Here is a 20,097-nt window from a genome sequence, read left to right as displayed (position 1 = left end):
AATACATCTTCCTCCATCTCTATACAATGTTCTCTGTTCTTTTTTCATTTGCTTTTATTAATCCTCCTCTATTTACCCTCGCCACCACCCTGCCTCTCCATCCCTTTATTTCTGCCCTCTTCCTCATTCCCTCCTCTCCCTTCTCCTCCTCCTCTCCCTCTGTCATTGCAGGGCAGTCAGAGTTTTAGGGACCCAGTGAGCTGTGAAATCGCGCAAATTGCTGTTGCTTTATGTCTGGCCCAGCGACAGAGGGAGAGAAAGAGAAAAGGAGTGAGAGAAAAGAGGGAGAGAGAGATTTTCTGCTCCAACACTTCTGAATCTTTTCTGCCCCCTTATTCAAACACACGGACACACAAGCACACGCACAGCTGCAAGACTGCATATCTCCCCCCTACCACCTCCATCTACTCTCAACATACAAGTCCTCCACCCCCCACGATAAGACACCTCCACCACTTTGCATTAGTATCCGGGTCACAGAACAACTTGGTGAAGCAGCCTCAAGAGCGTTAAAGCCCCTAGACCTGGGAGAGTCATTTCAGCCACTTCTAATGAAAAGAACGCTTCCCCTAACACCCAGGTCACAAAAAGGCTAAAAAAGAACATGATGTGACTGTGTTTGCACTTGTGATGACTCCATGTTTCTTTTCTATTTCAGTCAGACAGTAAGACCTAAGCAGGATATGTATACAGCATACCTGACTTTACCCCATATTGGTCCATCCTTTTAATGATCAAGAAATGTCCAAAGCTATCATTTTTCACGTTATATTTTTGGTTGTCTATGGTTAGACTTGTAATTCCACCCCAATCTATCCCATACTTTCTGCTCACAACAATTGATTTAGATTTCCATGCATATCCATAACCTGAAATGCTATGAGCCAGCAAACCACATTATATGCATATATCCACATCAATTTGTAAAGATATTCCCATAAAACTTTCTGGCTTTATTTTGATGATATAATCCACCTGTGCATATATGATGGACCGTCGGTCAAAGGCTGGTACCTACAGCATTGGAGCAATGGGCAACTTTCTTCCCTTATGTCCATATTATTTGCTGTATACTACCATCATGTGGAGAAAAGCTGCTACTCCAAGTTGGCCCTTTTATTTCAATATTTGCAATGTCTATGCACACTAACAGGGCACCACACTCACACAAACAAACACATACATTTATACTGACTCTACACACCCGCACGCCAACTCACATGCAAGCTGCTGCTACTCTGTCTATCTTATATCCCGTTGCCTAGTCCCCTTATACCTGTCTACCTCCATCACTGCAGTATCCCTGCACATGCATAGTATTGGAACTGACTTTTTAAATATGTCCTGTATATAGTATGCCTACTTACTTGCATTACGGTGTATTTCATATTTCTTATTAGTATTTCTCGTGTGTTCCTTTCTAGTGATACATTGTTATTGATTATTGCATTGTTGGGTTTTGAGTTTGCAAGAAAGGCATTTCACTGTGACATTAAAACGTGAAACTTGAAACAAAATCAGTATTGAGTTAGCTACCACTAGACGACGCTGTGACTTCGCCACCACCTTTAAAATACATGCGGAAGTGAATGTTGTTTGGAGATAATCAACATGAACTGGGTCTGTTGTCTTATTTTCGCTGCTATTAACGTGTTCTTTTGAAATACCGCCGGTTCGTTCTCTTACCAATTTGTTATTATCTCATCACCTGCGTTAGAAACGGTCCGATAGCACTGCTGGGTGCACATGCAGTCTTTAGTGGCCGGCTTTCATGTTGAAAAAAAATGAATTATTTCCATAGTAGAGCAACGTTCTCCTTTTTGCAAAATGAAGACGACGCTCGTGCAGTCGAACATGCAGTTAGAACAGCGATACATACTGTTGTGAGTGTTATTTCTAGTATCAACAGTGCCAAAATACAAGAATATCAAAGTAAGTTGGCCGAGAAGGACAAAGAAAACGAAACGCTGAAACGCAAAGTTAAAACAGCAGAACGAGAGATCACAGCATTGCGAGGCTCCTTTGAATTTTCTGGAAATGAATGTCATCAAGTCAGGTCAAGCACTTATACACTTTCACCAGAAATGCAAAGAGGGAAACCAATTTGCCATGAAAACGAGGTGTCAAGCAGAGCTGATTGGAGAATAGATTTCCCCAGTGAGTATTGTCCTGATTGATTTTATCCCAATATTTAACTCTTTGACATACACTTACCAACCCCTGTTTTTGTCCAAATATATTTGTTTTGATCACAGGTCTTGGTGGAAGGACTCCTCCACAGGTTTTTTCCCCGTGCAAAGTCACAGCTGTTCCCACTGGGGCATCAACTATTTATATGTCCCATCACCAGAACCCTTCCTCCCATTCTGCAGAAGAGTCTGGGCTTTTAGCAGAGCGAACCAGAGGCCAGTCCCCATCACCCAGTCCAGTCACCAGACCAGTGATAAAAGAGGAGCCCTCTGACATTGAGACATTCTACATTAAATGGGAGATGAGTGAGGAGGGCATTGGGGAGCAACGGGAAGGCCTATGCTCGACACACGTCCTGGGAAAAGAGTACGAAGCCCAGCAGAGGGGTGGAACGCCAACCATGCAAAGAGATGGAACTCACCCTGTTGCTGGTAGCCAGAGTGGACATGAGTATGGGGAGAGACCAACCAGGCATCTGAAAAGTATGCATGTGAAATTATATACATATATTTTTTAAATTCAGGTTTAACAGGATCATGCCAACGACAATATGGTTCTATTGTCTCAGATAGGCTGTCAAGCGCAGAGACACAGCGGAGGTTCAGAGAGCGAGTCCGTGCTGACCCTGAGAAGTTCCGGGCCTACAAGGAGAAGGAACGACGCAGGTAAATAGATTACAGTACCTTTCACTACCACAGTCTGGATGTCCACCTACAGTCTTGAGGAGAATATTGACATTAACGTGAATACAATTAATCTTAATTCCATTGTCCTGCATGGAGACGTTAATTTCATAGACATTTGAAAACAGAGCATGCAACATGTTTAACGTTGTGATCATGTGTATTTGTTATAATATCTGTGTTCATACTCACTCCCTTTTTTCCCAGGAATCAGCAGAGGAAGGTGTCGATATCAGATTTACCTGAAGAGACCCGCAGATTGAAGAGAGAGGCCTGGAGAGAAGCATCCAGACGATGTCGTGCCCGCAAAATGTCCTCCCTCCAGACGAACCTCACACAGCCCTGCCACCTCCCCCAGAACACAGAGACACCTGGGTGGACTAGGGGGCACTGCAGGGGCAGGCAGTAGGGTAGAATTCGGTGGGGGATTAGGCCTGTACAGATGAGTTTAGGCTACTGAACAAAGATGGGGATTTGGGGATCATAATTTTACATTTACATTTTACATTTAAGTCATTTAGCAGATGCTCTTATCCAGAGCGACTTACAAATTGGTGCGTTCACCTTAAGACATCCAGTGGAACAGCCACTTTACAATAGTGCATCTAAATCTTTTAAGGGGGGTGAGAAGGATTACTTTATCCTATCCTAGGTATTCCTGAAAGAGGTGGGGTTTCAGGTGTCTCCGGAAGGTGGTGATTGACTCCGCTGTCCTGGCGTCGTGAGGGAGTTTGTTCCACCATTGGGGGGCCAGAGCAGCGAACAGTTTTGACTGGGCTGCGCGGGAACTGTACTTCCTCAGTGGTAGGGAGGCGAGCAGGCCAGAGGTGGAAATTGTTAATTGTTGATATCTCCTTTGTTGAGGGAATGATTTCGGTATCATATTCTAACAATCCAGTTATTCAATGAATTGGTTGGGGCTTGTTAATGTTGTATGTTATTTTTATTTTTTTTGAAATGTCAATAAATTAGTTCATTGTACACCTATTGCTATTTGATTATTCACTGATTTACCACTAGATGGTGCTGTGATTGAGCTACCACAAACACATTTGACACGTGACGCGCGCGTTCAACGCGGCGGAAGTGAACTGCGAGGTAAACATTTAGCTGTAATACAGTTGCTCTCTAAAACATGTCAAATTCTTTTTTTCCGAATATTTTATGAAAGTGCCTTTGAAATACCACACTTTAGTTCGCGTTCTCTCTTCGACAATATTGTCACTGACGTGTTACAAACTGACCCACACATCGGTAAAGTTGTTGGCTGCTGTTTAGCCAGCTGAGCTAGCTAGTAACGTTACAGTGCCACAGACAAAAGGGTTAGCTAGCTAGTTATCAGTATCTGGTATTGCTGCTTCACTCTCAGTGACTTGGCCAACTTTGCAAACTTGGTAGCGTTAGGCTGTGTGGGTGATTTCTTTTTAAATCTCCCTAGTAGAGCAATGAATTCCTGTTTACAAAACGAAGAAAACGCTCGTGCAGTGGAAAATGCTATCAGAACAGCGGTAAATACTGTCATGGATGTTATTTACAATATGAACAGTACCAAAATACTAGAATATGAAAGGAAGGTGGCCGAGAGGGACAAAGAAAATGAAACGCTTAAATGTAAGCTTAAAAAAGCTGAAGAGGAATTAACAGCATTTCGAGTAGGCCTATCTTTTGAATTTTCTGCACTTTCACCAGGAAGAGATTTTGGGAAACCGATGTGCAATGAGAACGAGGTGGGAAGCGAAACTAATTGGAGAATGGATTTCCCCAGTGAGTAGCTCTGTCCTAATTGCTTGGTTATCAGCAGTTCATAATACTGTACATTCCCACTCAGGTCACCGGTGCATAAATGTCAGTGTGTACATCATTATAGACACTATTATATGATGAATGCATTCATAGTTGATATTCCCCATATGCTAAAGTTATGCCATTGCCAATACTGGGACAAATCTGGTACATGACAGAAAATGTTTTCTCATGAGGTCATGTCACTACCCTACTTGCCTCAGTATATGTTCTGCAGATTATCATTGTGTACTAGTTACTGCCCCATTTAGCATTGCAACGCCTATGATGAGACATCTTCTTGTTCATGGTAACTGATCTGCTGGTAAAGGCTACTTGAACATGTCTATGCTCAAACCTGGCCAGTTTGAGACCAACCCCAGCTTTAGATATAATGTATTTGTTTCAATCCCAGGTCTCAATGCAGGGACTCCTGGGCTTTCAGCAGAGAGAACCAGAGGCCAGTCCCCATCAGCCACTCCAGTCACCAGCCCAGTGATAAAAGAGGAGCCTGCTGACACTGGGTCCTTCTACATCAAATGGGAGATGAGTGAGGAGAGTATTGCAGAACAACAACAGGAGGGCTTAGGCCCGATGCACGTCTTGGGGAAAGAGTCTGATGGAACGTCTTCTGTTGCTGGTAGCCAGAGTCCAGGCGATAGACGTTCAGAACTGTCTGAGGAGACATCGACAGAGCGTGTGAAAAGTATGCTTGTGTGTCTTGTCTCTGTCCTTTTCTGTTTGTTGTTGTTTTTTATAGTGTAGTGGTGAGGGTTATTGTAAAGTTGTAAGGGGTCTTATGGATTTAAAAACAACTGTCTGCTATGCAGTTCATGGTAAACTCCAAGTTAAATTCAGGTTTAAGAGGATCATGCCAATAACAATACGGTTCTATTGTCTCTTGACATCAGGGAGGCTGTCAAGCGCAGAGACACAGCGGCAGTACAGAGAGAGAATCCGTGCTGACCCTGAGAAGTTGCGGGCCTACAAGGAAAGGGCAAAATGCAGGTATGACCTTTCATCCACACAGTCTGGCTGTCCACAATTACACTTAAATTGTGATTCAATTTAGTTAAGTTGTCTTGCAAAACATGGAGCATGTAATATTTCTGACATGTTTAGCATATTTTAGTGTTTTGACAGGCCTGGATTCTGGGTTGTCAATTATTTTTATCAGTGCTGTGAAAGACTGTCACAAATCCACAGTAAAATACCTTCAGTGTGTTTTGCAGTGTAACACAGTAGATTACATTACAATTAGTGATGCACCGATATGACATTTTTGGCCGATACCGATATCCAATATTTTCCTTGACAAAAAAAGCCCCCATACCAATATTACAATTTTTTGCGGCCTTTTAACCATTCTGGTAGTGGGCACTGCATCTCAGTCTTTGGTTCGAATCCAGCCTGTATTACATCCGGCCGTGATTGGGAGTCCATAGGGCGGCACACAATTGGCCCAGCGTCGTTCGGGGTAGGCCGTCATTGTAAATAAGAAATGGTTCTTAACTGATTTTGTTGGAATTTACGCATGTTCCCATTACCAGTAAAACATCAAAACCTATTTCTTTCACTTACTTGCTGTGCCGTTTCGTTGTTTATTTGTTCAGTCGTGTCTTTCTCAACCAGGATTTCTCATACTATGAAACACCATTTGGGTCTTTGTGTGTTAAATAACACTATTTGAAGTGTCAAATAAACTTGTTGACCAATCAGGACCTGAACATGATTGCACGTCACATAATAATTTAACGCGTTCATACATTTTTTACATAGTGTAATCAATGTATAATAACTATCACTCGTATTTCATATGTCACAACGATTCATTGATACGTATGCTATGATGCTGGTAAAGTTGTCTCGTGCACCTACAGTGCTGGTCATAAAAGCTAGCTAGCTCATGGCTGCAAACAATAAGGATTAGCCACAATAGTCTACTTTGCGGTTAGCCTTCAAAATAAAAGTATAATTAACAGTGATGCAAATTAATACAAATAGTAGAATTATAATTGAATAGATCATGCTAAACGAGGTTGGAATGTTATATAAAATCAACAGAAGACAATAATTTGTTAATTTGACAAATCTGTTGAAATCACACTAGATGTATTAAACTTTAGAATTGCATTGGGGGCATACTTATTTCACTGTACAGCCTTACCTATGGATTGTGGATCAATGACATGGGGTATCAGTCTACTCAGTGACACCCAGAGAACATTAGCGTCGTAGCTCTTATTGCGGTACTCTGAAACAACTGTGAATTTAACCACATTTATTGTCAGTCTATGTGAACACTATTCATTAGGAAAAACAATACTGCATGGATGTTTGAGTGTGATAACTCTGAGGATGATGTTGTAGAAAACTATATTGGGTATTGAGTAGACTGATACCCCATTTCATTGATCCCCAATCCTTAGGTAAAGCTGTACAGTGCAATATGAATGTCAATACACACAATAGGTTGACTGCGGAGGTGTTTTCACACAGTCCAAGGATAAGAGCTACAATGCTAATATTTGCGTAACATTTTCACATTTGTGTTCTGTGGGTGTCACCGAGTAGACTGATACCCCAATCTCATTGATTCACATTCCAACCTTGTTTAACATTATTTAGTCTAAATATGGCATGATTCCAACTTCTGAATCACTTTCAAATATGTACTTTTATTTTGAAGGCAAACAACAAATTCCACTATTGTGCTTAATCGTTATTGTGGCTAGCTTCACTACACATAACCCGGGTCCACAGTCCGGTCGAACGTCACTAGCCAGATGAAGCTAGCTGGCTGCTTATAACGTTAGCTTTGGGCAACAGGGTTAAGTAGCTGGCTAGCTATTTATTTTCATGAACTGAAGTTCAATTTCAATAGGCAAACAAGAAGTGGCTACCTAGCTAATACTTACTCACAAGTATTCTTAAATCATTTCTAAGAATAATGAAAATGACTGAAATTTGTACTGGTCATTGTTTTCAGGCTGGTTGTATTGCTGTTAGCTTGGTACCGAGCTAAAGGTACCTAGCTACCCCAGAAGTTATGGTTGAACACATAATGCTTTATTACCAACGCGCTATTGTAAACACATCGTTCGTGGCCTGTGTTTGCTTGTTTGCAGACTTTTTCTGTACAGCTTTGACAGTGCTACTGATAGTAGTGGTGGCGCTTGGCTTGCATGTGCAAATTCAGAACACACAACATTCTACAATAGAACTGTTATTTGACGTGTCAAATTAAAAGCTTATTTAACACGTCAAATAGTGTTATTTTTATATATTTTTTGACACGCAAAGACCCAAACGACATTCCATAGTATGTTGTGAAGCTAATACCAGTGACGCTATTACTGTGTAACTCTGGTAGAGCAACGTGTGTACTGGTGCTCGACCAGGAGGCGAAAGCCAACATCACCCACGAGAGAGAACGGTTGATTATCAGGGGTAATGAATTCAATTATCTTGGCGTCAATAGATTTTGCCTTCGAGTTGTCTCGCAGAAATGTTCTTACTCTTTGAAAGGACTTCTCGACTTGTTGACTGCCTGACTTGTTGACTGCTCGATACACACAGCAGACATTGTGGGCTAGGTTAGGAATGCTGTGTTGCATGCATAGTGCAGAATTTTACGTGGCGTCATTACGTTATATAGTTATCCACGTTAGCTTTGACATCGGTTTTGCACATCAGCATTAAACTAGACATCGGCCGATACCATGTTGGCATTTTTAGCTAATATCGTCCGATTCCGATATGTTCACCGATATATCGTGCATCCCTGATTACAGTATAGGACATTTTTTCAAGGCGGGAAAACAATACTGTAATCTTCCATTATATAAAGCTTGCTGTTATATTACTGTAACATTACTGTACTTCACATAAAAACATATTTACTGTTAAGAGCGTTGGGCCAGTAAACGAAAGGTCACTGGTTCAAATCCTCGAGCTGACTAGGTGAAAAATGTGTCTGTATCCTTGCGCAAGGGACTTAACCCTAATTGATCCTTTAAGTCGCTCTGGATAAGAGCGTCTGATAAATTACAATTGTGTTAAAATCAACCGTGCTTCACTGTCGGGAGACACTCAGATATTTTTATTCAAATATTTTAATAGATATTTAAAAAAGCATTGATTGTCACGAAAGATCTGCATACAGTATAAGTGGAAAAGGTGTATGGTCTAACTGGACACTATGTTGAGCCAATTCAGCTCAGATGTCTTGGTTCCGATGCAACAGGCAGGATACGCTTCTGTCAGTAGATCCCTATCAAAGAGACTGACACCTATTCTTGGACTGTCAACGGTGAAAGACCAGTACAAAATGATCCACTTTGTTGCTAATGAGGACATGACGAATGGTCAAATTTGAAAGAAAATTGACTTTTTACAAGAGCCTCCCATCATCATTGTCAATTATTCTCTACCAGGATGCATTGGAGGTACCAAATCCTCTTGGCTCAGGCAAAAATAAACATATAATAACATATTGGCTTTGTATAGCACTGTGAACACTTGCCACACAAGCAACCATCAATTTATCCCATGCAATTGGTATTGCTTTTTAGGGAGGATGATGATTATGATGAGGATTGGATCAGCAACTTTCATGTCCCTTGGCAGCAGACGCCTGAAAGCCTCAGGCGAGCCATTGCAGAGGGACGAAGAGTCGAGGCGGCAGATAGGCGGCTGATGGTGAGGATCACCGTTGATGCAATGCGTGTACACTGCCTCAACCCCAACAAGAAAGTATGTTCAGAAATTGCCAAAGCTATAGTTTCAGAATATCCAGAGAGCTTTGCAGACCTGTCAAAAGAAGGGGAACTGCTTAGCAGAAGGTACTCCTCCTTGCTCACCCAAATAAAGACCAGAGTGGAGCATGTGAACCGGAACACTGAAAATAGAATACGCAGACCCAAGACGAGCAAAAAAGGGGAAAACGGCAACAGACAAGTCAAAACAGCAAGAACAAAAGTGGACAGTTATGGGTGCATAAACTGGCACCCACAGGACCTTCCAGAAGGAGAAACTCCTGACTCCCTGGAAAATAAGAGACAGATTATGGCCACCTTTTTCAACAGTGCAAGCCCCAGAGGTGTGGACAGGGGAGACGTGGATGAATTCATGAGGCTTACGTACATTAACCAACGCCACATGATAAATGCATGGCCAGCCCCAAGCATTGGTGACGTCAAGGAACAATGGCCTTTTCTTTTTACCAAGAGATGGCTCTGCGCCCACTTCCACATGCTCACTGGAGTTGAGATTGACCGCTGTCTCAGTGACGCTCTCCAGAGCAAAGGAAAGACCATTGTCAATTTCTTCCGAAGTCAGAAACCCAACTGGAGGAGAGGCATCCAAAGTCTCCTCAATGACATTGAAGGTGACGTCAGTGAAAACCTCACAGCCTGTGCTGCCATTCTTCTGGTGCTGTCCCACTTCAGAGAGAAAGAGGACACTCTCTTCCTCTTGGCTGATGTAAGTTATTGTGTGTGATTTTATTCAAATAAAAAACATAATCTGATTGTTTTATACTGGGACTATATACATTATACTGTGCTTTTACACACATGATTGATCATATCAGGATTCAACAACCTTCTTCTTTTTGTGTTTAATGTAGGTGAATGACACCCAGATGGATGTAGAGGCTCAGTTGCATTTGCCGGCCACTCCAAGACTTATCATGCTTGGTAATGACAGCATTTTGTGTATGGACTGGAGATGATCATATTCATAAATCAGATTATGTCCACGGTGGGGCTAGATAAACCACCAGAGATACATACTGGTACTTAACTTCATAATGTTAATACTGCACAGAAGAATAGAACAATAAGATTCATTCTAGTCTAATACTGTAATCTTTAATTGTGGTGGAACAGAAATATATTGTGTAGGCCTATATTAAAAAAATATATTGTTTAACACGTTCATTATTACTGTGTACTTCAGGGAGTTCCCTGCTGTCTTCATCTAAGTGGATGGTGTCGATCGAGGGGAGAGTGGTCTGTGTTTTGGATAATCAGTCCAACTTTGCCGCTGCCCTCTCTGTGCTCTTCGGCTGTTTCTACGTGTTCAATACAGAGTACCAGGAGACAGCCTCAGCAACACTGGAGCTTATTCAGAGGCAAGTATTGAACATTTATTGATCCAGCACTTACATTTGTCTTGCATGCCTTGCAGTTACATTTCATCTTTGTGCATCTCAGTGTTGAGACTTGCCTAGTGTTGCAAAGGGAGGGTATATTACTGGAAGCTTTTGTTTACCAGTAAACTGCCAGCTTTTTGCTATCTTCAAGGATTTTATTTAATCTATTACAATACATATAGTGGCCCTTTTGGGTACCTCAGATTATCACAGGTGTCTGTAATTATCTCTGGCCCTCTGTGTGGCCTTATCACATTTAAATATATGAAATAATTAAAGAAGAATATTTTAAAACAGAAAAACAAAGCTGTAAAACATCCTAAATATAAACCATTAACTTAGTGAATACCATTGGTGTTTCATATGAGGGTTTCAGCATGAAGTAGCCTTTATATATTTTTACACACTTATTTATTTTACTATGTCAGTATTTTTTATTTTATTTTTTTGTCATTTTTTTAACCTTTATTTAACTAGGCAAGTCAGTTATGAACAAATTCTTATTTTCAATGACGGCCTTGGAACAGTGGGTTAAATGCCTTGTTCAGGGGCAGAACGACAGATTTTTACCTTGTCAGCTCAGGGATTAGATTTACAACCTTTCGATTACTAGTCCAACGCTCTAACCACTAGGCTACCTGCCGCCCCGTATGTATTTGTTGTCAATGTTTTGGCGTCAAACTGGTGACAGTTGTAATAAAGTAAATCGTTGATGCTTTTTTCATTAATTAGGCTCTTTTCTCTTGAACCATATCTACTAGAAACTCATGTACAATATGGACACAGATATAAAAAAAATGAATACTATATATTTTTATTCAAGTATAAATGACCAAAGTTACAATAGATTGCCATACATTTTCTCTTAATTACCGAAATTACTGAAGATTCCGTTAGATTTCTAAATTACCCATAGCTTTGCAACCTGAATTGAAAGAGTTGTGAAAGCAATGCCTGATTGCCTGGATTGACTAATGCTTCCATGTTGACTGTTTAGGTTTCTAGTAGGGATCAACCCAAATGAAGGAACCAAATGCTCTTCATACCTTGATTCAGAAGCCGGGGTGAGCCGCAGGACTGGAAGAGTTGTGCAAAGGAAGACCGATGCAGTTGCCACCTTTCTCAAAGACCTGACTGAATTTGAATGGTGAACCAGTTTCATAGGAGATGCAAACACACAAACAAGGATGCACATACATGATGCATAGCTTCAAATGTTATAATGTTGCTCTTGTTTAATATCAATCAATCAACACTACAGATTGCAATTGAGATCTATCATGATATGCATCTTGGAATAATTGTTATATGTTTCTGTTGGCTGGCCCTGTCTGTGATGGGGAAATGTGATTTTATAACTTTTATGTGATAATGATGTTCTGAATGATTACCGGAAGTGTTTTTTTGTTTTTGACAGATTTCTTTAAGACGTTTTGTTGACTTACTGTAAACAAAATCAGTGTGATTAAATTCAGTTTTGTTCAGAACGAGTTCCCATTTCACTACAGTGTTAAAGGGGCAGTGAAGGTAAACTTGATTTTCCTGCTTTTTGTTATATTTCCACACAATGAGGTTGAAATAAAACTCAGAAATGGTAAAAAGGATGCCTGTTTTGTGTAAGAGCTGTTTGAAAATTGCCTGGAATTTAAGCCTGTTCAGGTAGGATGGAACTTTTGGCCCACATGATGTGGGCCAAATTATGATCTGATTATAATAGCCCAATGATTGTTCATCTGGGTAAGGGAGTGGGTTCTAGACCATCCTATCAGCCAATCGGGTCTGTGTATGTAAATACTGTATCTTCAAATGTGTTTCCTAACGCCCCCTAAACAGACTGAGCATTTTAAGGGCCAAAGGAGGCTCAGGGACATAAATGGTTAAACATACAGTATATGTTGGTGTAATTTTCATTAAATAAACACAGTAATTTATTAGACATACAGTGGTGATTTAAAAATAGAATTACAAAGACTGCATGGGGGCTTAAGCTGTTATCTTTTTCAATATTATTTATTTGTGATAAAACATCCTGTTTTGGATTAAACTGCATTTTGCCATTGCCGATCTAGCTTGAGGATTGGAATTTGTCTACTGGCAGTGCAGTGTATTTCTCTGACTGGTAGCTAATCAATTTCACACCTTAAAGTACAGTCAAATGTTAAACAAGTTTAAATACAATAAATCAAATCTCCATTAATCCCCCATTCCTTCAACCTGTACTTGATGTGTGTGCTCTGCTGCTGAGTAGGTTATTTCCATTTTTCCCCCTTGAATGGGATTAATAGGGAGTGGGGAGGCTATGCTTAAGGCTATCATATTATCAAAACCCACCCAATCTAGCTGATTGTAATAAGCCACACTCAGGGTCCCTGTTCAAGAGGTAATATTGACTGCAACTTCTGTTTATTGTCAAATCAAATGTGCTAACCATGTGCTCTCCTTGACGCCTTTCTGTTTGTTTCTTTGTTCATTCTTTATCAAATTTAACCAACTCATGGCTCAACGAAGGTGTGTGACAACTGCAAAAGGTTGTTAAATTATGCTTCTAAAATATGTGAGACCTGCAAAACCGTGCAGCCTTTCAAGAAAAACCGCAAATGACAAAATAAGGCAATGGACAAGACACTGATAGAGTGGACAAGACCGACCATCCTTTAAAACAACATTGCCAGTTTCCTGGACTCACTTTTCCGAATGGTAACCCTCCATATTTCTGGACACATTCTTAACTTTATTCCATTTGAATTTAACTAATTCCTATTGTATTTATGATTAGCAGCCACCTGATTGAAATTATAATTCTGTAAACCCTTTTGTCTTCTGCAGCTCCGGAAAGTGCATGCTCTGGGCTTTAGGTCCGTCCTCATAGAGAAGCAGTCCCGTGGAGGCTGCTAGGGAGTAGAAATCATGATGCCCACCAACCCTCGGCCACGTCTGGAGGAGGACTGCCTCCAGGAGCTGCTCAAATACTATGAATCTTTACTGAAGCGTAAGTTACTCTCCACTCTCAACAGCATAGACAAAATACCCTGAGTGTACAAATCATTAAGGACACCTGCTCTTTACATAGACTGACCAGGTGAATCCAGGTGAAAGCTATGATCCCTTATTGATGTCACTTGTTAAATCCACTTCAATCAGTGTAGATGAAGGGGAGGAGGCAGGTTAAAGAAGGATTTGTAAGCCTTACACAATCCATTTCTCAATTGTCGCATGTGTGCCGTTCAGAGGGTTAATGGGACAGATAAAATAAGTGCCTTTCAACAGGGTATGGTAGTAGGTATCCTTAATGTTTTGTACAGTCAGTATACGTTCAACAGCATACATACAACAGCATATACCAACAACTCCCCTCTGTGTAGCAACACAAAGTGAAGATTGCAGAATGTATGCAACTTTATTTTATTGAAGATATACCTTGCATAAAAAATACCCTGCATTTTTCTTCAAACAGATATCCCTGTTAACCAGCCCCCCACCAACTCCACAGTAGCCACCAGTGGTAGTCTCCTGGAAGGATAAGAGGGAGAAGAGGGTGACGTTAGCACTGGGGAAGGAGTGGACGAAAGGGCTGCAGATGTGGAAGTGGGAGAAGACGATGGAGATAGAACTGAGGGAGATGAAGAGGACATGGAACCTGACTAACAGCCACCTGCCAAGAAGACAAAGTAGATTGAGCTGCACTACACCACAGAGGCGTGCTCTCCAAACTCTGTTTAGCCATAATAGTATTTTTTAAATGTTGCGCAACAGCTGCATGCATGTTCATGTTTTCTATCAAGCATCTGCCGGTTATAGAGGCCTGATAAATAAATGACTTAAAGCAGCAAAACAGCGTCATTCGTTCTTTTAATCTCCATGTGGAAGGTTACCACTCCAAACAAAATAAATACATTTACTGAAATGTTAAACAATGACTGTCCACCAAGGTTTAGGCTTTAATTTGTGTACGATCTGTATTTATGACGGGTTATCAAATCAAAGTTTATTTGCAGATGTTATCGCAGGTGCAGGGAATTGCTTGTGTTTCTATCTCCAACAGTGCAGTGATAATACCTAGAAAACAATAAGCACATTCTCCAAAAGCAAAGGTTGGGCGGTTCTACTATGACAGCCCTAGTGTGTGTATCTGTGTTGTGGAGCCTGTGTTCATACTCATTCTCTCTTCAGGTATTATCAGAAGAGGTTGTATCTGTGTTGTGGAGCCTGTGTTCATACTCATTCTCTCTTCAGGTATTATCAGAAGAGGGTGCTGATATCAGATCTACCTGAAGAGACCCAGAGACAGCAAAGGGAGGCTTGGAGAGAAGCATCCAGACGCCGTCGTGCCCGCAAAATGTCCTCCCTTCAGACGAACCCCACACAGCTCTGCCACCCCCCCCAGAACACAGACACCTGGGGGAACTAGGGGACGACGCAGGGGCAGGCAGTAGGGTGGCAAGTTTGGATAGCTACTGGACAGTCTTCTTTTGACATTCCATACTGACCACTTACTTAAAATGAGATGTTGAGCATGGCCGGTAACAAACGGTTTCAGGACTGAATAGATACCTGGTTCATCTCTGAAATTGATGTCATTGAGCCTATCAACAGGAGGCACTGTTTGTGCATGTTCAGGAGTTTCCTGACAGGTTGAACTTACAGGTGTACCTTGTCATCCATACTTGCAGCGTTATTCTATCAGGTGTTCAATTTAGCATAAAATATTGTACAGTTTGTAATAGCAATAAAGCAAAACAAATGTTTTTCCTTTTTCATTTAAACATACTGTCCATCTTTTGCACATTAATAACATTTAACTTACTGAAGTATTTTTCTGAATTTCAAATGCTCCTGATCTGAAACAATTGGATAGGTGTTATAGAATTATGACCAAAATAAACACCCTGATTTTGGAAGAATATGACTTATTTATATCTTTATTACATTATGATTGAACAAATTTGAATGCCCTTATTAAGAGCCGAGGTGGCAGCATACCCGGATCCTTTGCTATTTGCATACCACCCTAAAACTGGTGTTGAAGATGTTCTGCTCGATCTCCTCCACAGAGCACCTGGAGAAGCCTGGCTGTGTGGTGACAACAATGTTCTTTGACTTCTCCAGTGCTTTCCATACCATACAACCCCAACTTCTGGCCCAAAAGCTAAAGGACATTCATGTCAACCCACACATAATCAAATGGATTGTGATCTGACCAATAGAACACGGTACATAAGACTGAACCATGCAGTATTGGATCGGATACATACAAACATGGGGGCCCCCGCAAGGGACGGTCCTGTCACCTTTCCTGTTTATCCTTTACACAAATGTCTTTACACACAACACTGAACTGATGACTGCTATAGTAAGCTGTGTCACGAGATGAGACAATACTCACCACAGGGACCTTTGTGAAATGGTGTGAGGCTAACTACCTGAACCTGAATCTACTAAAGACCAAAGAGCAGGTGGTAGATTTGGGGGGATTTTATTTTCCAATCAAATTTGTATTAATGGTAAAGACCTTAGTACTCTTGACTTTTACAAGAACGTGGGTATAATAGTGGACAACAAGCTGAACTGGAAGGAGAATTCACACAGTGTACTAAAAAGTCCAATCCAGACTGTATTTTTTAGGGAAGCTTAGATATTGTCGTTGACAAAATGCTTTGCATGTTCTACAGCAGTGTGGTGTGCTGGAATGGCCAAGGAGGACTTAAACCAGCTTGACAAAATCATCAAGAAAGCCAGTGCTACAATCAACTGCAATCTAGAATCAATGCAGGATATATTCATAAAAAGGCTGCAAGCTAAGACACACATGATCATGGACAATGACACACACACACACACACACACACACACACACACACACACACACACACACACACACACACACACACACAGCACTCTAATGCAGAACCCACTCCACAGCACTGTAGTGAATTGAACTTTAAGGCCTCTAAGGTGCAGGTGCCTTCATACTGTATGTGTCTATCTGATTTTTTTTATCATGTGTTTGTTACATGTCTTCTCTTGTCCTTGTCATTTATTGATGATGCTGAGTGCTAAAACAATATTCCAAGTGGGGATCAATCAAGTACTACTCTACTCTACTCGTCACAAAAATAACAAGCACAAATTACTTAATTATGAATCCTTTACCATGACTAAATGCAGCTTGATACAACATTGTGAAGATGAACTATCTTGACAAACCTTATGAATGGAGTGATTGTAACTGTAGATGGGAAATGTGCATGCAGAGTAACTCAGAGGTTGTACCATTGTAGTCTGACAGGCATTACAGTAACTCCTTTTGGACCACAAGCAGAAATAAGGCAGGTTGTGAGATATGAGATGTTGATTATGATAGGTTGATTAGACAGTATTCTACAGACTCAAAAGGGAACTATATATCACTTACTGTATGGTCTCTGAATTATAAACAATGTATATGAGAAGAGGTTATAGTAACAATATAACACTTGACACTTTAAAGTCTTGAAAAATGACCTTTTATTGACAAAAAAATAATCTCTGTACAATTTTGCATTGAATATCGTCACTAAAGCAGCATACAGTATAGACAGTCTATGTTATGTGTAATAATCTATTGCATGTAGGCTCCATCTTCTATTGCCTAGCCCTAGTGCTTATAGAAAACATCAAAATGCATGGCATAAAAAATATCATGGACAGAAGAACCTTACCCTGAAATATTGCTCTGATGTATTTATTTTCCCCTTGTTTATTATAATAATAACACAATCATAAATAGCAGAGGTATCATGCCCACAGGGGCACGTGCCCACTCAGATTTGTCCTGTTTAAAGATAAATAAAGTCAGCAAAAAAAGAAACGTCCCTTTTTCAGGACCCTGTCTTTCAAAGATAATTTGTAAAAATCAAAATAACTTTGTAAAGGGTTAAAAACTGTTTCCTACACTTGTTCAATGAACCATAAACAATTAATGAACATGCACCTGTGGAACGGTCGTTAAGACACTAACAGCTTACAGACGGTAGGCAATTAAGGTCACAGTTATGAAAACTTAGAACACTAAAGAGGCCTTTCTACTGATTCTGTCACAGCATCATCGGACTGAGCTTGTTGTCATTGCAGGCAATTTCAACACTGTGTGTTACAGGGAAGACATCCTCCTCCCTCATGTGGTACCCTTCCTGCAGGCTCATCCTGACATGACCCTCCAGCATGACAATGCCACCAGCCATACTGCTCGTTCTGTGCGTGATTTCCTGCAAGACAGGAATGTCAGTGTTCTGCCATGGTGAAGAGCCCGGATCTCAATCCCATTGTACGTCTGGGACCTGTTGGATCAGATGGTGAGGCCTAGGGCCATTCCCCTCAGAAATGTCCGGGAACTTGCAGGTGCCTTGGTGGAAGAGTGGGGTAACATCTCACAGCAAGAACTGGCAAATCTGCTGCAGTCCATGAGGAGGAGCTGTACTGCAGTACTTAATGTAGCTGGTGGCCACACCAGATAATGACTGTTACTTTTGTAACTGTTATCCCCCCTTTGTTCAGGGACACATTATTGCATTTCTGTTAGTCACATGTCTGTGGAACTTGTTCAGTTTATGTCTCAGTTGTTGAATCTTGTTATGTTCATACAAGTATTTACACATGTTAAGTTTGCTGAAAATAAACACAGTTAACAGTGAGATGATGTTTCTTTTTTTTGCTGAGTTTACATTATATACAGTATTTACAGAGCCTTCAGAAAGTATTCACACCTTTACTTTTTAAACATTTTGTTTTGTTACAAAGTGGGATTCAAATTGATTTAATATTCAATGATCTTCACAAAATACCCTGTAATGTCAGTGGAAGAGAAAGTATATACATTTTGTATTAATGGAAAATAAAACACTAATATATCTTGATTGGATAAGTATTAAACTTCCTGAGTCAATACATGTTACAATCACCTTTAGCAGCGATTACACCTGTGTGTTTTTCTGGGTAGGCCTCTAAGAGCTTTGCACACCTGGATTGTACAATATTTGCCCATTATTCTTTAAAAAATGTGTCAAGCTCTATCAAGTTGGTTATTGGTCATTGCTAGACAGCCATTTTCAAGTCTTGCCATAGATTTTAAAGCCGATTTAAGTCCAAACTGTAACTAAGCCACTCAGGAACATTTAATGATGTCTTGGTAAGCAACTCCAGTGCATAAATGGTCTTGTGTTTTCGATTATTGTCCTGTAGAAATGTGAATTTGTTTCCCAGTGTCTGTTGGAAAGCAGACTGAATCAGGTTTTCCTCTAGAATTTTGCCTGTGCTTAGCTCTATTCCGTTTCTTTTTATCCTAAAAAACTCCCTAGTTCATGCCAACCCATAACATGATGCAGCTATTACCATTCTTGAAAATATGAAGAGTGGTACTCAGTGATGGGTTGGATTTGCCCAAACATAACGCTTTTAATTCAGGACAAAAAGTTTATGTATTTGCCAATTTATTTGCAGTATTACTTCAGTGCAAACAGGATGCATGTTTTGGAATATTTCTTATTCTGTACAGGCTTCCTTCTTTTCACTCATGTCATTTATTTTACTATTGCGGAGTAACGATGTTGTTGATCCATCCTCCATCCTATCACAACCATTAAAATCTGTTACATTGGCCTCATGGTGAAATCCAAGAGGGGTGTCTTTCCTCTCCGGCAACTGATTTAGTAAGGGCACCTGTAACTTTGTAGTGACTGGGTGTATTGATACAGTGTACAATTAATAACTGCACCATGCTCAAAGGGATATTCAATGTCTGATTTTTATACCCTTCTACCAATAGGTGCCCTTCTTTGCAAAACATAGGAAAAGCTTCCTGGTCTTTGTAGTTGAATCTGTGCCTGAAAATCACTATTCAACTGAGGGACCTTACAGATAACTGTATGTGTGAGGTACAGAGATGGGGTGGGAATGTTAAACAGTATTATTGTATACAGAGTGAGTCCATGCAACTTATTATGTGACTTGTTAAGCACATTTTTACTTCTGAACTTATTTAGGCCATAACAAAAACATACTTATTTACTCAAGACAGCTTTGAATTTTTTATGAATTTGTTAACATTTCTAAAAACACAATTCCACTTTGAGGTTATGGGGTATTCTGTGTAGATTAGTGACACAACATCTGAATTTAATAAAATTAGTAATACTACTAGCCACCTAGCAATTATATGAAGTTGGCTTTAGCTATACCAGATAGGTTGAGGCAATCAATCAAGTTAGAGTAGCTAGGTTGTCTAATTATCATCTTCGCTGGCATGCCTGC

General features: G+C 40.4%; 2 protein-coding genes across 3 annotated transcripts; both read left to right on the top strand.

The window, feature by feature from the left end:
- The first annotated feature begins 1,568 nt into the window (after nt 1-1,568).
- LOC115104197 (uncharacterized) lies at nt 1,569-3,491 on the top strand. 2 transcript variants are annotated; one of them, XM_029625484.2, is made up of 4 exons: nt 1,569-2,157; nt 2,256-2,672; nt 2,763-2,855; nt 3,081-3,491. In XM_029625484.2, exons 1-4 carry the CDS (start codon nt 1,785-1,787, stop codon nt 3,134-3,136), a joined length of 939 nt encoding a protein of 312 aa, XP_029481344.1. In that variant the 5' UTR covers nt 1,569-1,784; the 3' UTR covers nt 3,137-3,491. The 2 variants fall into 2 exon arrangements, with proteins under 2 accessions (XP_029481344.1, XP_029481334.1); XM_029625474.2 differs by having other exon boundaries at nt 1,571-2,157; nt 2,759-2,855.
- A 414-nt stretch (nt 3,492-3,905) lies between these two features.
- On the top strand, nt 3,906-13,016 carry LOC115104189 (uncharacterized). Its single transcript, XM_029625463.2, has 8 exons — nt 3,906-3,971; nt 4,563-4,637; nt 5,071-5,361; nt 5,567-5,663; nt 9,230-10,139; nt 10,285-10,354; nt 10,617-10,791; nt 11,810-13,016. Exons 2-8 carry the CDS (start codon nt 4,583-4,585, stop codon nt 11,961-11,963), a joined length of 1,752 nt encoding a protein of 583 aa, XP_029481323.2. The 5' UTR covers nt 3,906-3,971; nt 4,563-4,582; the 3' UTR covers nt 11,964-13,016.
- The last annotated feature ends 7,081 nt before the right edge of the window (nt 13,017-20,097 follow it).

The sequence above is a fragment of the Oncorhynchus nerka genome, linkage group LG3, assembly GCF_034236695.1.
Source record: "Oncorhynchus nerka isolate Pitt River linkage group LG3, Oner_Uvic_2.0, whole genome shotgun sequence".
Taxonomy (NCBI): Eukaryota; Metazoa; Chordata; class Actinopteri; order Salmoniformes; family Salmonidae; genus Oncorhynchus; species Oncorhynchus nerka.
The sequence above is the reverse complement of the archived record's forward strand: the minus strand, read 5'-3'. Positions and strand labels throughout refer to the sequence as shown.

Bases quoted from the DNA above. Each gene is read 5' to 3' on its own strand.
- LOC115104189 (XM_029625463.2), top strand. From the start codon at position 4,583: ATGTGCAATGAGAACGAGGTGGGAAGCGAAACTAATTGGAGAATGGAT. The intron at 4,638-5,070 runs GTGAGTAGCTCT...TTTCAATCCCAG, and splicing joins TTGGAGAATGGATTTCCCCA to GTCTCAATGCAGGGACTCCT. The intron at 5,664-9,229 runs GTATGACCTTTC...ATTGCTTTTTAG, and splicing joins AAGGAAAGGGCAAAATGCAG to GGAGGATGATGATTATGATG.
- LOC115104197 (XM_029625474.2), top strand. From the start codon at position 1,785: ATGAATTATTTCCATAGTAGAGCAACGTTCTCCTTTTTGCAAAATGAA. The intron at 2,158-2,255 runs GTGAGTATTGTC...TTTTGATCACAG, and splicing joins TTGGAGAATAGATTTCCCCA to GTCTTGGTGGAAGGACTCCT. The intron at 2,856-3,080 runs GTAAATAGATTA...CTTTTTTCCCAG, and splicing joins AAGGAGAAGGAACGACGCAG to GAATCAGCAGAGGAAGGTGT.